Here is a 17,291-nt window from a genome sequence, read left to right as displayed (position 1 = left end):
TATCTAAAGCTAAAAAAAAACTTAAAAGTACTCAAATATAACCTACCACACTGTCCTTCTGTGTTGTAGCCAAATTTACTGAATGGCAGATTAATAACAAAGATCATTCCACTGAATGAGATGAATGCACCAATTTCTGGGATCTCCACATTCATGTTAATGCCAGTACTAGATACAGTAATGCCATCCGTGGTGAACCCTGGAGTTACCCAGTTGTTATTCAATCTAATCTGTAGACAATGGTTGGAAATTGTTCAGTGGCAAATAGATAACAGTCAATGTAGTCACGATGAAACAAAATAGACAAAATGGTCATCATCAGAGAATAAGAAACCAATATAGCTTATAGTACATACAGTAATTCAAAGGCCATATGGACTTGGAGATTTTGGAAGTTGGCATTATTAATTGGTTTTGTAGGAAAGTTTGAATCAGGACTTTCAACTTGTTTTCTTACCCTGTTTTGCATTTTTCCTTCGTACATCATACGTGTCAAAACAATTTCAGAAGATTTGTAGTAAACCAAGATAGATTGTGGACAGGACAAACCATCTTCAGCATCACAGAAGTAGTTGTCAACAAGGACCCGGAAGTTGTCATATTTGGGAGTAATCTGCTGCACAAGAACATATGTACAATTGTCCAGGAAAGTGTAATAGGTGCCATCAAAGGTGATGTAATGAGGGTCACCCCATCCGCTACACACACCTATTGGAAGTCGAAAAGAATTAAATCAGATTTAGATCATTGAACTTTTATGTCTAATAAAATCCTCTCAGATCTTTATTAAAAAATAATAAAATAATCTAATTGGCTTTGGATGCTTAAACTCATTAATAATAATTTACCTTAAACTCCTCTCTCCAGGGAGTTATAAGGTATTTTGAGTTTTCATTGAGTCTTTGGATATTTTGATGTTCGGTTATTAGAAAAAAAAATTAAAAGCAGAACTAACATTGCAATTACGGTTCCCTTCAAAGAGCCTAGATTGCTAGTGTAAACAGTGTCTTATGAATTTTTCGTATCATTATTATTACTTGAATGAAAAAAGAGCATTTTGTAAAACTCACATTCGCATTCATAATATGAACAGCATCCATCTTCGATTATCTTAGGGGGTAATCCACTAGCACAGGACAGTGGCTTTTGTTCTGGACAAGTCGCTGACTCAAGGGTAACAACATTATCTCCATGGCATACGGCTTTTGTACATGTATCATTCATAATCAGTGTTTCATTAATCTAGATAATGTAAAATACAATGAAACAGAAAAATTAGAATAGTTCTGTTGCATCCAATTAGGTCAAATTAATACAGAATGACGTCAATAATTATTCCCCCCAAAAAAGTAAAGGACTCTTGAAGTTGTCCGCAATTAGGGAAAAATAGCATCACTCTTGTCAATTTATTATGTTTCGTATTCACAATTTTGCCTAAATAGGGTCAAGTGACATTACCAGACACAGATTATGAAGAAGAGAGGTGCTTTGTCTCAATGTTTTGCAACCTTATAACGTCCATATAAGACAGCTGACATTAGTTTTGGAGTATTTATGAATTAGAATACCTTCAAAATGATTGTTGAGTTGTCTTTGCCGTTCATTATACAAGAATCAGATATGCATTTGCCACAGCATTCACCTTCAGAATGTACGAGTTCCATTCCCTAAAAGATGCAAAATAATTGGTAAATATAAAATACATGTAAATATGATGTCCTTGTAAATTAAGCTGTGAATAGATAAGGACATTTGTATTCTTGGTACTGACCGGTTCACATTCCGTGTTGCATTCTATGGGTTGACATGAGACTAGGTATAGTGAGGTCTCTGGATCTTTCTCATATGTACAAGAACAGTCCTTGCATATATTTTCGGATTGTGGAATTTTAGTTCCAAGCTATAAAAAAAACAAAAAACAGAATAATTTATTTTTGTCCAACTATAACATAATTCCTTCATTTCAGATGTTAAACGTTTCGATTTTTGCACTTACTTTGTATGTGTTGTTATTGTACACACAGACCTCCGTTGTAACTGTTTTAGAAGATCGAAACGTTTATTAGAATTACATATACAATGCATTTATTTGGTAAATGAAGAATGTATTTATTGTGAAGAATTATGTGTGGCCACCTGATAATTCCGCAGTCAGGAATACATATATATATTTTGGAAATTTAATTAGTGCTTTACCCTTTTTCCCATTTGAGATACACTGTACTTTTCAATATTTTACTCTCCTAGCCAAGTCTTTGTGGTCTATGACTACCTATATCCACAATGTGAGCTACAAAAGAACATTTATAGTTCTAGGGTATATTTCCACATAGCGTTTTCCGAGTGCTTTGGACGCAGCGGACACCCGCCTCGTCCAAAGCGCTGCCAGCTTTTGCATGCACGGTGATTACCCATGTGTTAATTGAACACATGTGGAGCACTGCATCCTATACATAGAACGGTGCTGTTTATCTTGCGGAGACTGTGCGTCTCCACAAGATAAATAGACATGCTGCAGTCTATAAAGACGCACCTCATGTGCGTATACACAGGTTTGCCATCTGCATCTTTGTACGCATAGTGGAGAATAGATTTCATAAAATCCCCTCCTCTAGGCTGTAAGATCTGGACGCTGCGGATTGGACACTGCGGCTGTACACAGCATCCAATTCGCAGCAAATACGCCACGTGAAAACATACCCTTAGCTTAATTCACGCACAACGTATACCATCAGAATTTGTGTTAATGAAGAGATGTGGATTATTTTAAAAAACAATCCCAATAATTTTTAAAAAATATTTCAGTGATTATATATGTAGATACATACTGCAGCTGTTAACGCAGACGTCGGTGACAGAGTTGATCTGTATGGTTCCATCAGGACAGAAACAGCCTTCGGTTTGGTCATTGTTAGAGTTCTGAACTTCTCTGCAATAACAGTAAGACTATAAGTGTACAATACATATGTGTCATATATTACTAATTGTTAAACAGTCCTCTCAGTCTTAAAGGGGATGTTCAATGAAGATAATATAATTTACACATTGAATCAAACATGGAGATCTCTTCATTGCTGTGAGTCTTGCCTTGTCATTCACAGCTATTACAGTTATTGCTAGGCGAAGATGTGTCCATTGTGAAGCAAGTGGAAGCTAAGTTTAGTTAAAGGGACTTTAGCATTAATGGTCTGTTCTTAGGATAGGTCATCAATTTCTGATTGGTGGGGGTATGACACCCGATACCCCAACCAATCAGCTGTTCCCATTGTCAGTGGCTGCCGCAATTGCTCAGCACACCTCCGTTGACGGAATAGTGGCCACCACCGGATAATGCACATCTGTTCCTTGTTTAATTAACAGTATCCAGCTGCGACTATTGTGTGGTTGATGAAGCTGCCGACGACACTGGGAATAGCAAATTGGTGTGAATACTGGGTGTCGCACCAGCATCGATCAGACATTGATGACATTTCCTAATAATAGGCCATCAATTTTAAAGGCCCAAATCATCTCTTTAATAGAGGGAGTTTTTCAACCAGGGGATTGCCCTCAATGACTGACATATGTACTCAGAAGATGGTAAATGATGGGTCAAACCCTAAAATCTTAACTCATTTAAATCATTAATCAGTTTTCATTTCATATTTGCAGAAATAATATATGAAGATTTTTTTGCTTTAAAGAATTCTTACTTGTTGTCGCAGGTCTTAACATGCATTGGTCCACAAGGGTTGTACACCTTTCCAGCAGGACAGTTGTATGCTACATTTCAGAAAAAAAAGAGCAAATTAGATTATGATCTTTACAATGTACAACAACTGACATTACCAATTATATAACATGCTATCAGTATTATAAGTAAGCAAAGACACAATAATGGAAATACAGCGTATATCAGTATAAATAAAAACTCATGAATTTGGTGATCGAAACCAATTCAGGTGATAAGACACTATAATAAGGGAAAAACAAATAAAACTACAATCTCATTGGTCGGGCAATGACTAAAAATGTATTCCTTTAAACTGATTTTTATAGATCTTCCCCTGTGGTTGCAAATCATACAAAATTAAGCAAAAACTGAAAAACACTTACGACAATGTCCTTTAGTCTTGCTTCTCCAGTCTAAACAAATTCCATTGGCAATGCACAAAGAGGCATAAGCTTCCAAACTTGAACACACTATTTGCTCGGAGTTATTGCGCATACGACACGCATCAAAGGCACAGGCTTCATGGTAATGATTTGGATCAATAATTTTTTGACAATCAGCAAACACCCTTTATAAATAGAAGAAACAACATATATTATTACATGTATATTACTAGATACCAGTATTATAGTATTTAATCTGCAATGGCAAAAATCTGACATGGAGTTATCAGGAACAAGGGACTCTATGCAATACACACAAGGAGGACAGTCATTACTGGTATGAGGGATGGTTCCAACCCTGTGTCAGCTGCAGTCAGTGAAGCAATAAAAGAAAAGTACAAGCTTGGTGTGACATATTTTCTAATAAATGACAACACCCCCCAGTACACTGGCACATGTGATCTTCACACTGGACCTGATTACAGTCCCTTGAGGACAATTACTTTATCCTTCTGGCTGGTTATTTAATACATCGCTGCCCCCTTGTTAGCAACGGTTGTAGAAACAGCTCCTCAGTACATGTGTGATAAGTGACAAGTCTCTATGTGCTCCTAGATTTAGTATCCTTCATCTGACTAGGTCACTTCATAGTCTGGATATTTCAGTTTTATTAATTTCATGATTGATGCATGTTTCGCATGGCCAAAACCCTATGGATAGTCATGAATGTGAATTTTTCTGCTGCTGCTGTTGTTGCGGTAAACTCTGCCTCCTGCCAGACACTCATATTCATAGACCCAATCTTTCTTGACCTCTCAAGCTGTCTTGTCATAGATATCAGCATGGTCTGCCCAGCCATGATGTCGTTGTACTAGTCCAACCCTTCCGTCATGTTGACCTGGATCAGTTCATACTTCAACATTCCATCCGCGTATGTATCTACCACTGGAATCTGCTCCAGCCTGCACTCCGCTGTTGTCTGTCCGGGACAGCACAGCAGCCAATCTGTTATCAACTCGCCCCCACCTTCTCTTTGAGAAAATGTATTATAGTATATAAACCATTATGTACACTAGCAATGCTGCTAAACCATTTTGCTTAAAGTGCAACTGTCAGGAGAACTTGCAGCAGAATTTCTACTTCTGCCTTTAACTCCTCCCTTTTCTTCCCTCTCCTTCTCCATAGAATGTTATGAGCAGCAACTGTCATCTCCTGTCTCATTAATATGAAAACTTGTCTTTACTGAATACAGGAATTATCCATGAACTAAGAGTGAAAGATCAGTCCCATGAGGTGAAAGAAGCAAAATTGACTGATAAGATAAATCACAAGAATGATTACATTCATGGGTGCTCTTAATTTATGAAATAAAAATAAAAATTATCTTTATTCTTTAGGTTGTAATACCAGGCTCAACCTGTGGACAAGAGTATTGACATTTATGTAAAATTTTTGGGGATTTTTCATACCTAAATAAAAGTTTGAAGAAACACAAAAAGAGCATTATTTTTATTATACATGCACAGTATGATATGAAATCTATTGAACAATTACATTCCAACTTACTCGCTTAAGATGATGTCACAAACTTCTGATGGTGGGCATGGTGGAGGTGGAGGAGGTTGAGTCGGTGGTGAAGTTGTTGGAGGTGAATTACAGTATGGCTTGCCTGTTACATTGACCTTCCAGTAGTTAGCCATCTTGGAGCAATCTTTCACTATCTTACCATCAGGCAATCTGCAGTCTTCGGTGCTGTTGTTCGAGCAAGTACCTAAGTTGGAACACAACGTGAAATATGTATTGATGTTTATGCCTGCTGATTAATTGGAGATATATATCTAAAGCTAAAAAAATCGTAAAAATATCTGAAATACCACATACCACACTGTCCTTCTGTGTTGTAGCCAAATTTACTGAATGGCAGATTAATAACAAAGATCATTCCACTGAATGAGATGAATGCATCAATTTCTGGGATCTCCACATTCATGTTAATGCCAGCACTAGATACAGTAATGCCATCCTTGGTGAACCCTGGAGTTACCCAGTCGTTATTCCATCTAATCTGTAGACAATGGTTGGAAATTGTTCAGTGGCAAATAGATAACAGTCAATGTAGTCACGATGAAACAAAATATACAAAATGGTCATCATCAGAGAATATGAAACCAATATAGCTTATAGTACATACAGTAATTCAAAGGCCATATGGACTTGGAGATTTTGGAAGTTGGCAGTGTTAATTGGTGGAGTAGAAAAGTTTGAATCAGGACTTTCGACTTGTTTTCTTACCCTGTTTTTCATTTTTCCTTCGTACATCATACGTGTCAATACAATTTCAGAAGATTTGTAGTAAATCAAGATAGATTGTGGACAGGACAAACCATCTTCAGCATCACAGAAGTAGTTGTCAACAAGGACCCGGAAGTTGTCATATTTGGGAGTAATCTGCTGCACAAGAACATATGTACAATTGTCCAGGAAAGTGTAATAGGTGCCATCAAAGGTGATGTAATGAGGGTCACCCCATCCGCTACACACACCTATTTGAAGTAGAAAATAATGAAATCAGATTTAGATCACTGAACATTTATGTCTTAAAAAAATCTCAGAGTTTTTTTTTTTTTTTTAAACATAAAATAATTTAATTGTCTTTGGACGCCCAACTTTATTAATACTAATTTACCTTAAACTCCTCTCACCATGGAGTAATAAGGTATTTTGGGGCTTTCATTGAGTCTTTGGCTATTTTGATGTTAGGTTATTAGAGAAAAGAATTTGACAGCAGATATAACATTGTAATTATGGTTCCCTTCAAAGCGCTTAGATTGCTAGCGTAAACTGTTGTGAACTCTATTTCTGGGCTCCCTCTAGTGGTCACAAGCGGTACTGTGTAGTGTTGTCCTTCTGCAGGTTGGCTTCATCAGCTGGTTCGTTATCCTTGGTTGGTTTTCTATTTAGCCCACCTGGATACTCAGTTCCTTGCCTGCTATCAATGTATTCAGTGCTCTTCAGATTCCGTGTGTCTACCTTGCTCCCAGTCTCTCCAAGACAAGCTAAGTTTTTGTTTGATCATTTTTTGATTATCAGTGTTCATTATGTTTTTAGTCCAGCTCGCTAAAATGTGATTTCTTCGCTTGCTGGTTGCTCTAGGGGACTGAGTTTCTCCCCCCACACCGTTAGTTGGTGTGGGGGTTCTTGAAATCTCAGAGTGGATATTTTGTAAGGGTTTTTTACTGACCGCATAGATTCCCTTTTCTATTTTCTGCTATCTAGTATTAGTGGGCCTCATTTGCTGAATCTGCTTTCACCCCTGTGTATGTGCCTTCCTCTTACCTCACTGTTATTATTTGTTGGGGGCTTCTATATCTTTGGGGATTATTTCTCTGGAGGCAAGAGAGGTCTTTCTTTCTCTCTAGGGGTAGTTAGTTCCTTAGGCTGGCTCGAGACGTCTAGGAATTCAGGCACGTTCACCGGCTACTTCTAGTGTGTTTGGTTAGGTTCAGATTTGCGGTCAGTCCAGCTTGCCACCTCCCTAGAGCTTGTCCTATGTTTGTTACTTAGCTGGAGTAATTTGTGATCCTCAACCACTAAGGATCATAACAGTAAACAATGTCTTATTAATTTATTTTTCATTATTATTACTTGAATTGAAAATAAGTGCTTTTTAATACTCACATTCGCATTCATTATAAGAACAGCATCCATCTTCCCTTATCTTTTTCACAGGCGGTAATCCATTAGCACAGGACAGTGGCTTTTGTTCTGGACAAGTCACTGACTCAAGGGTAAGAACATTTTTTCCACGGCATACGGCCTTTGTACAGTTATCAATAATCTGTGTTTCATTAATCTGGATAATGTAAAATGCAATGAAATAGAAAAGTTAGAATAGTTGTGTTGCACCCAATTAGGTCAAATTCATATGAAATGGTGTCAATAATTCTACCCCCAAAAATGTAATAATAATAATAATCTTTATATATAAACTCACATATTCCGCAGCGCTTTACAGTTTGCACACATTATCATCTCTGTCCCCGATGGGGCTCACAATCTAAATTCCCTATCAGTATGTCTTTGGAATGTGGGAGGAAACCGGAAGAAACCAACGCAAACACGGGGAGAACATACCAACTCCTTGCAGATGTTGTCCTTGGTGGGATTTGAATCCAGAACTCCAGCGCTGCAAGACTACAGTGCTAACCACTGAGCCACCGTACTGCCCTATGTAAAATGTAAAGGACTCTTGACATTGTCTGCAATAAGCAAAAATAGCAGCACTCTTGTCAAAGGATTATGTCTCGTATTCACGATTTTACCTAAATAGGGTCAAGTGGCATTACCAGACACAGATTATGTAATAGAGAGGTGCTGTGTCTCAATGTTTTGTAACCTTATAAAGTCCATATGAGACAGTTGATATTCATTTTGGAGTATTTATGAATTAGAATACCTTCAAAATCATTGTTCAGTTGTCTTTGCCTTTCATTATACAAGTATTAGGTGAAAGGTTCCATTTTTGCACTTACTTTGTACGTTTTGTTCTGGTACACACAGACATCCGGTGGAACTGTTTTAGAAGATCAAAACGTTTATTAGAATAATATATGCAATACATATACCGTATATACTCGAGTATAAGCTGATATTTTCAGCCCATTTTAAAAGGCTGAAAGTACCCCTTTCGGCTTATACTATAGTCATTGTCCCAGGGGGTTGTCGGGGAGGGAGAGGGGGAGTGGCAGGAGTGGCAGCTGTTACATTAAACTCACCCCCTCCTGACGCAGTCTCTGCACTTCCCTGCTTCTCAGATGGTCTCTGGCACCTACAGCTCTTCCTGTGTTCAGTGGTCACATGGTACCGCTCATTAAAGTAATGAATATGGACGAGTCTCCACTCCCATAGGCGTGGAGTGCATATTCATTACTTTAATGAGCGGTACCATGTGACCACTGTACCCAGGAAGAGCTGTAGGTGCCAGAGACCATCTGAGAAGCAGAGACCATGCCCGGATGGAGTGAGTATGATGGGGGAGGGGGAGCCGTGCAATATTCACTTGTCCCCGTTACACCGCCAGGCTGTGTCTTCCGCATCTTCTGGCTATGATGTTCAGGTTAGAGGGCGCGATGACGTGATTAGTGTGCGCCCTCTGCCTGAAAAGTCACAGCAAAAACCTGGAAGACACAGAGGCGCACAGTTGTGGAACGGGGACAGGTGAATATCGCATGTGCTGAGCCAGCAGCAACTCTGGCACCTCTGGCACCTGGCCCCATAGCGTACTGGTGTCCCCGCCTGCTCACGAGACCGGCACCTCTCCCCCAGCGATGAGAGGTGAGTATGTCATTTTTTTTTTAAATCGCAGCAGCAGCATATGGGGCATATTATTCTATGGAGCATCTTATGAGGTCATCGACCTTTATGGAGCAATATATTGGGCATATTTTTCTATGGGGCATCTTATGGTGCCATCATTAGCCTTTTATGCAGCATTGTATGGGGCATATTTTTTGTATGTAGCATCTTATGGGGCCCATCATGAACTTTATGGAGCATTATATGGAGTGTATTTTGTATGGAGAATCTTAGGGGGCCATCAACCTTTGTGCAGCATTATATGGGGCATATTTTAATATGGAACATCTTATGGAGCAATTATTAACCTTTGTGCAGCATTATATGGGGCATTTTGTTTGCATGGAACATCTTATGGGGCCCATCATGAAATTTATGGATCATTATATGGGGCGTATTTTATATGGAGCATGTTATGGGGCCCATCATGAACTGTATGGAGCATTATATTGGGCATATTTTATATGGCACATCTTATGGGGCCCATCATGAACTGTATGGAGCATTATCTAGGGCTCCTGATTCAATGTGGATATTCAAAAATATTTAACCTACTGAAGTCTCAATTAATTTTACTTTTATTGATATCTATTTTTATTTTTCAAATTTACCAGTAGCTGCTGCATTTCCCAACCTAGGCTTATATATTCAAGTCAATAAGCTTTCCCATTTTTTTATGGCAGAATTAGGGGTCTCGACTCTCGGCTTATACTCGGGTTGGCTTATACTCGAGTATATATGGTATTTCAATATATACAGAAAAGAGCTACTTCACCAATAAAATAATATAAGATATAGAAACCTGGCAAAAACATTATGTAGTGATCTATGGCATTTACCGCAGTCATATGATGGGCAGCAATTATCTTTGTTCTGCGTGGTGACCATCTCAAATCCGAGAGGACATTTCTTCTCCTTCTCCAGGCAGTAGCTGACGTTACATACTACAGACAGAGAGATGGTTGAGTCCAACTCCATATCAAGAAATCATTCAACTGTCAAAAAATGTTAAGAATATTTTGCTTACTGCATTCATTAATCATGCAACATGGCTGCTCGGGATTTGGTATCTCCTTGGTGATAAATCCATCTTTCTCACAAGATAACTCAGCTAATGGAGGACATGTCAATGGCTGACACTGGACAGTAAGAGAGTTCTTTTCACATGTACATTCCTTGCATTGGCTTGTCCAGGTCTCTCCAGGCTGTGAACATGAAAATACATGAATTGCAGTTATGTGATGTAAAACTTTATATCTTAAAAGTGTTTTTCCATTATCATTCTTCAGGAGTACAAAGCTTCCCAGCCTCCCAAGCTTCCTGCTTCTTAGGCAGGCGGTGTGCTCATGATGATTAACAGTTTGGATCAGCAGCATGGTTGCACCACTTGTCCGAACTGCAGGCAGAGGCATTTTTTCCTCTGCAGCATCCAAGGTGCAGAGGGAAGCTGAAGCTGTAAAAACTAGCTTCAGAGCAGAGCTTGCAAACTCTATAGCACTGCACTCCTTGCCTAGAAGTCTGACCACCACTGATAGACAGCGGCAGTGGCCAATAGCCTAACCAACAAAAGGCAAATGATGACATTAAATAACCTTCTGTTCTTGAAAATCAAGAAAATGTAAAAATGGTAAATTACAAATTTGTTTTTACAAGCACTTTGCAATTTTGTCTATTTAAGAAGATGAGACTCCCTCTCGCCTTTAATTTCAACTTCTTTTTGACTATTCTGGGCAGGCCATCTGGGCTTGCTTTCTGCTTTAGCTCCTCTGTTTCTTGGCTGTCTTTGTTATAACATAGTTTCTTCATCATTTCAGTTTATAAAACGATTCTATGGCACTCACATTTGTGGGCATTCCATCAGGGCCAGCGCAAGCTGGAAGAGAAAAAGAGAAATCATTCATTTTTTGTCATCAAAAATATTTTATTGCGATATGCTACAATTATTTTCAGTTTTTATCGTGAACATATACTTTAATAGTTTGTGCAGTTTGGGCTTTAGGTGGACTCCATATAATAACATTCAGAACACAAAATTACATCTATAGCCAGGCATTTTTAAGGCTTTGAAGAATTATGTTTGGCTGCCTGATACCTCTGCAGTCAGGAATAGAAATATGTATTTTGGAAATATAGTTAGTGCTCTACCCTTTTTCCCATTTGAATTATATTGTACTTTTCAATATTTTACTCTCCTAGCCAAGTTTTTGTGGTCTATGACTACCTATATGCACAATATGAGCTTAAAAAGTACATTTGTAGTTGTAGTTTAATTCACTCACAGCGTATACCATCAGAATATGTGTAAATGAATAGATGTGGATTATTTAAAAACTGTTTTTTTCTCAATAACTTTTAATAAACATTTCAGTGATTGTATATGTAGATACATACTGCAGTTGTTAACGCAGACGTCGGTGAAAGAGTTGAACAGTATGGCTCCTTCAGGACAGAAACAGCCTTCAGCCTGGTCATCCTGAGAGTTCTGAACATCTCTGCAATGACAGTGAAAAGATAAATATACAAATGTGTCATATATTACTAAATGTTAAGCAGTCCTCTCAGTCTGAAAGGGGATGTTCCTTGAAGATAATATAATTTACACATTGAATCAAACATTGAAATCATTTCATTGCATTGTAATTCACAGCTATTACAGTTATTGCTAAGGGAAGTTGTGTCCAGTCAAACATTGTGAAGCAAGAGGAAGCTACAATTAGTTAAAGGGAAGCGCATGTTAAATGCCGCTGTGTTGTGAATTTGGATTCTGGGCTCCCCCGGTGGCTACTGGTGGAATTGAACTGGTGTCTTCATCTTCTCTGTTCACCTGTTCCCATCAAGATGTGGGAGTCGCTATATAACCTTGCTGCTCTGTTAGTTGCTTGCCGGTCAACAATGTTATCAGAAGCCTCTCTGTGCTTGTTCCTGCTCCTAGACAACTACTAGATAAGTTGGACTCTTGTCCATGTTTGTTTTTGCATTTTTGTTCCAGTTCACAGCTGTAGTTTCGTTACTGTGTCTGGAAAGCTCTTGTGAACAGGAATTGCCACTCTGGTGTTATGAGTTAATGCCAGAGTTTTAAAGTAATTTCTGGATGGTGTTTTGATAGGGTTTTCAGCTGACCATGAAAGTGTCCTTTCTGTCTTCTGCTATGTAGTAAGTGGACCTCAAATTTGCTAAACCTATTTTCATACTACGTTTGTTATTTCATCTTAATTCACCGCCAATACATGTGGGGGGCCTCTGTCTCCTTTCGGGGTATTTCTCTAGAGGTGAGCTAGGACTAATATTTTCCTCTGCTAGCATTATTTAGTCCTCCGGCTGGTGCTGGGCATCTAGAATCAACGTAGGCATGCTACCCGGCCACTGCTAGTTGTGCGTTAGGTTTAGTTCATGGTCAGCTCAGTTCCCATCTTCCAAGAGCTAGTTCCTATATATGCTGATGCTATGTTCTCTTGCCATTGAGAACATGACAGTTTGACCGGCCCACTAAAGGGTTAAAATCCTTGGCTGAGAAAGGAGAGAAATAAGAAGTCTGCTGAGATTTTTTTGATTTTTTTTTTTTTTTTTTTTCTCCTTCTAATCTTTGAATGGCTCTGTGTCCACCTGTTTGTAATGGATCTTCAGAGTGTAACTGCAGGTTTGAATAATCTCGCCACGAAGGTACAAAATTTGCAAGACTTTGTTTGTCATGCACCTGTATCTGAGCCGAGAATTCCTTTGCCGGAATTTTTCTCGGGGAATAGATCTGGGTTTCAGAATTTTCGAAATAATTGCAAATTATTTTTGTCCCTGAAATTTCGCTCTGCCGGAGACCCTGCACAGCAGGTCAGGATTGTGATTTCCTTGCTCCGGGGCGACCCTCAAGACTGGGCTTTTTCATTGACACCAGGGGATCCTGCGTTGCTCAATGTGGATGCGTTTTTTCTGGCCTTGGGGTTGCTTTATGACGAACCTCATTTGGAGCTTCAGGCAGAAAAAACTTTGATGTCCCTATCTCAGGGGCAAGATGAAGCGGAAATTTACTGCCAAAGATTCCGTAAATGGTCTGTGCTTACTCAGTGGAATGAGTGCGATTGTGCCATAGATTTAATCCCGGGTAGTAAATACCCAAAGGGTCGTTTGTTTAATCTGTCTGTGCCTGAACATGCTGCTATGCGAGAATATATAAAGGAGTCCTTGGAAAAGGGACATATTCGTCCATCGTCATCTCCCTTAGGAGCCGGTTTTTTCTTTGTGTCAAAAAAAGACGGCTCTTTGAGACCATGTATCGATTATCGGCTTTTGAACAAAATCACTGTTAAATATCAATACCCATTGCCGTTGCTGACTGATTTGTTTGCTCGCATAAAGGGGGCCAAGTGGTTCTCTAAGATTGACCTTCGTGGGGCGTATAATTTGGTGCGAATCAGGCAGGGGGATGAGTGGAAAACCGCATTTAATACGCCCGAGGGCCACTTTGAGTATTTAGTGATGCCTTTTGGTCTTTCAAATGCTCCGTCAGTTTTCCAGTCCTTTATGCATGATATTTTTCGCGATTATTTGGATAAATTTATGATTGTGTATCTGGATGATATTCTGATTTTTTCGGATGACTGGGACTCTCATGTCCAGCAAGTCAGGAGGGTTTTCCAGGTTTTGCGGTCTAATTCTTTGTGTGTGAAGGGTTCTAAGTGTGTTTTTGGGGTACAGAGGATTTCCTTTTTGGGATATATTTTTTCTCCCTCTTCCATTGAAATGGATCCTGTCAAGGTTCAAGCTATTTGTGATTGGACGCAGCCCTCTTCTCTTAAGAGTCTTCAGAAATTTTTGGGCTTTGCTAACTTTTATCGTCGATTTATTGCTGGTTTTTCGGATATTGCTAAGCCATTGACCGATTTGACTAAGAAGGGTGCTGATGTTGCTGATTGGTCCCCTGACGCTGTGGAGGCCTTTCGGGAGCTTAAGCGCCGTTTTTCCTCTGCCCCTGTGTTGCGTCAGCCTGATGTTGCTCTACCTTTTCAGGTTGAGGTCGACGCTTCTGAGATCGGAGCTGGGGCAGTGTTGTCGCAGAAAAGTTCTGACTGCTCCGTGATGAGGCCTTGTGCCTTCTTTTCCCGTAAATTTTCGCCCGCTGAGCGGAATTATGATGTTGGGAATCGGGAGCTTTTGGCCATGAAGTGGGCTTTTGAGGAGTGGCGCCATTGGCTTGAGGGGGCCAGACATCAGGTGGTGGTATTGACTGACCACAAAAATTTGATTTATCTTGAGACCGCCAGGCGCCTGAATCCTAGACAGGCGCGCTGGTCATTATTTTTCTCTCGGTTTAATTTTGTGGTGTCATACCTACCGGGTTCTAAGAATGTTAAGGCGGATGCCCTTTCTAGGAGTTTTGAGCCTGACTCGCCTGGTAACTCTGAGCCCACAGGTATCCTTAAGGATGGAGTGGTATTGTCAGCCGTTTCTCCAGACCTGCGGCGGGCCTTGCAGGAGTTTCAGGCGGATAGACCGGATCGTTGCCCACCTGATAAACTGTTTGTTCCTGATGATTGGACCAGTAGAGTCATCTCTGAGGTTCATTCTTCTGTGTTGGCAGGTCATCCTGGCATTTTTGGTACCAGGGATTTGGTGGCAAGGTCCTTCTGGTGGCCTTCCCTGTCACGAGATGTGCGAGGCTTTGTGCAGTCTTGTGACGTTTGTGCTCGGGCCAAGCCTTGTTGTTCTCGGGCTAGTGGATTATTGTTGCCCTTGCCTATTCCTAAGAGGCCTTGGACGCACATCTCGATGGATTTTATTTCAGATCTGCCTGTTTCTCAGAAGATGTCTGTCATCTGGGTGGTGTGTGACCGTTTCTCTAAGATGGTCCATTTGGTTCCTCTGCCCAAGTTGCCTTCTTCTTCCGAGTTGGTTCCTCTGTTTTTTCAAAATGTTGTTCGTTTGCATGGTATTCCTGAGAATATAATTTCTGACAGAGGGACCCAATTCGTGTCTAGATTTTGGCGGGCATTCTGTGCTAGGATGGGCATAGATTTATCTTTTTCGTCCGCTTTCCATCCTCAGACGAATGGCCAGACCGAGCGGACTAATCAGACCCTGGAGACATATCTGAGGTGTTTTGTGTCTGCTGACCAGGATGATTGGGTTGCTTTTTTGCCATTGGCGGAGTTCGCTCTCAATAATCGGGCCAGCTCTGCCACTTTGGTGTCCCCGTTTTTCTGTAATTCGGGGTTTCATCCTCGATTTTCCTCTGGTCAGGTGGAATCTTCGGATTGTCCTGGAGTGGATGCTGTGGTGGAGAGATTGCATCAGATCTGGGGGCAGGTGGTGGACAATTTGAGGTTGTCCCAGGAGAAGACTCAGCTTTTTGCCAACCGCCACCGTCGTGTTGGTCCTCGGCTTTGTGTTGGGGATTTGGTGTGGTTGTCTTCTCGTTTTGTCCCTATGAGGGTCTCTTCTCCTAAGTTTAAGCCTCGGTTCATCGGCCCGTATAAGATATTGGAGATTCTTAACCCTGTTTCCTTCCGTTTGGACCTCCCTGCATCCTTTTCTATTCATAACGTTTTTCATCGGTCATTATTGCGCAGGTATGAGGTACCGGTTGTGCCTTCCGTTGAGCCTCCTGCTCCGGTGTTGGTTGAGGGTGAGTTGGAGTACGTTGTGGAGAAAATCTTAGACTCTCGTGTTTCCAGACGGAGACTCCAGTATCTGGTCAAGTGGAAGGGATACGGCCAGGAGGATAATTCTTGGGTGAATGCATCTGATGTTCATGCCTCTGATTTGGTTCGTGCCTTTCATAGGGCCCATCCTGATCGCCCTGGTGGTTCTGGTGAGGGTTCGGTGCCCCCTCCTTGAGTGGGGGGTACTGTTGTGAATTTGGATTCTGGGCTCCCCCGGTGGCTACTGGTGGAATTGAACTGGTGTCTTCATCTTCTCTGTTCACCTGTTCCCATCAAGATGTGGGAGTCGCTATATAACCTTGCTGCTCTGTTAGTTGCTTGCCGGTCAACAATGTTATCAGAAGCCTCTCTGTGCTTGTTCCTGCTCCTAGACAACTACTAGATAAGTTGGACTCTTGTCCATGTTTGTTTTTGCATTTTTGTTCCAGTTCACAGCTGTAGTTTCGTTACTGTGTCTGGAAAGCTCTTGTGAACAGGAATTGCCACTCTGGTGTTATGAGTTAATGCCAGAGTTTTAAAGTAATTTCTGGATGGTGTTTTGATAGGGTTTTCAGCTGACCATGAAAGTGTCCTTTCTGTCTTCTGCTATGTAGTAAGTGGACCTCAAATTTGCTAAACCTATTTTCATACTACGTTTGTTATTTCATCTTAATTCACCGCCAATACATGTGGGGGGCCTCTGTCTCCTTTCGGGGTATTTCTCTAGAGGTGAGCTAGGACTAATATTTTCCTCTGCTAGCATTATTTAGTCCTCCGGCTGGTGCTGGGCATCTAGAATCAACGTAGGCATGCTACCCGGCCACTGCTAGTTGTGCGTTAGGTTTAGTTCATGGTCAGCTCAGTTCCCATCTTCCAAGAGCTAGTTCCTATATATGCTGATGCTATGTTCTCTTGCCATTGAGAACATGACACCGCTGTCAGAGTTTGGCCGCGGCATTTAACTAGTTAATAGGCGCGAATCCACCTGCACATATAGTGGGCACAGGTCAGCTGTTCAAAACAGCTGACATGTCCTGGATTTGATGCGGGCTTACCGCCGGAGCCCAAATCAAAGCTTGGGTACTGACATCGGATGTACTATCCCATCCGATGTCAGTATGTGGTTACAGGGGATGTTCCATGAAGATAATATAATTTATACATTGATTCAAACATTGAAATCATTTCATTGCATTGTCATTCACAGCT

At 40.6% G+C, this 17,291-nt stretch overlaps 1 protein-coding gene across 1 annotated transcript in view; it reads right to left on the bottom strand.

Moving 5' to 3' along the window:
- LOC143803847 (uncharacterized) overlaps positions 1 to 17,291 on the bottom strand; it is a 147,921-nt gene that overhangs the window by 42,493 nt on the left and 88,137 nt on the right. The window contains exons 41-58 of the mRNA XM_077281612.1: positions 11,842 to 11,942; positions 11,292 to 11,323; positions 10,478 to 10,655; positions 10,290 to 10,394; positions 8,628 to 8,668; positions 7,774 to 7,948; positions 6,388 to 6,638; positions 5,977 to 6,160; positions 5,662 to 5,866; positions 4,096 to 4,280; positions 3,693 to 3,762; positions 2,829 to 2,929; positions 1,997 to 2,037; positions 1,772 to 1,900; positions 1,569 to 1,667; positions 1,071 to 1,242; positions 458 to 708; positions 47 to 230 (exon numbers count right to left, since the gene is read on the bottom strand). Of these exons, the coding sequence (XP_077137727.1) occupies positions 47 to 230; positions 458 to 708; positions 1,071 to 1,242; positions 1,569 to 1,667; positions 1,772 to 1,900; positions 1,997 to 2,037; positions 2,829 to 2,929; positions 3,693 to 3,762; positions 4,096 to 4,280; positions 5,662 to 5,866; positions 5,977 to 6,160; positions 6,388 to 6,638; positions 7,774 to 7,948; positions 8,628 to 8,668; positions 10,290 to 10,394; positions 10,478 to 10,655; positions 11,292 to 11,323; positions 11,842 to 11,942 (2,504 nt within the window). The remainder of the gene's footprint in view (positions 1 to 46; positions 231 to 457; positions 709 to 1,070; positions 1,243 to 1,568; positions 1,668 to 1,771; positions 1,901 to 1,996; positions 2,038 to 2,828; positions 2,930 to 3,692; positions 3,763 to 4,095; positions 4,281 to 5,661; positions 5,867 to 5,976; positions 6,161 to 6,387; positions 6,639 to 7,773; positions 7,949 to 8,627; positions 8,669 to 10,289; positions 10,395 to 10,477; positions 10,656 to 11,291; positions 11,324 to 11,841; positions 11,943 to 17,291) is intronic.

This window comes from Ranitomeya variabilis, chromosome 2 (assembly GCF_051348905.1).
Source record: "Ranitomeya variabilis isolate aRanVar5 chromosome 2, aRanVar5.hap1, whole genome shotgun sequence".
Classification (NCBI taxonomy): domain Eukaryota; kingdom Metazoa; phylum Chordata; class Amphibia; order Anura; family Dendrobatidae; genus Ranitomeya; species Ranitomeya variabilis.
This window is presented reverse-complemented; position numbering and strand designations above follow the sequence as displayed.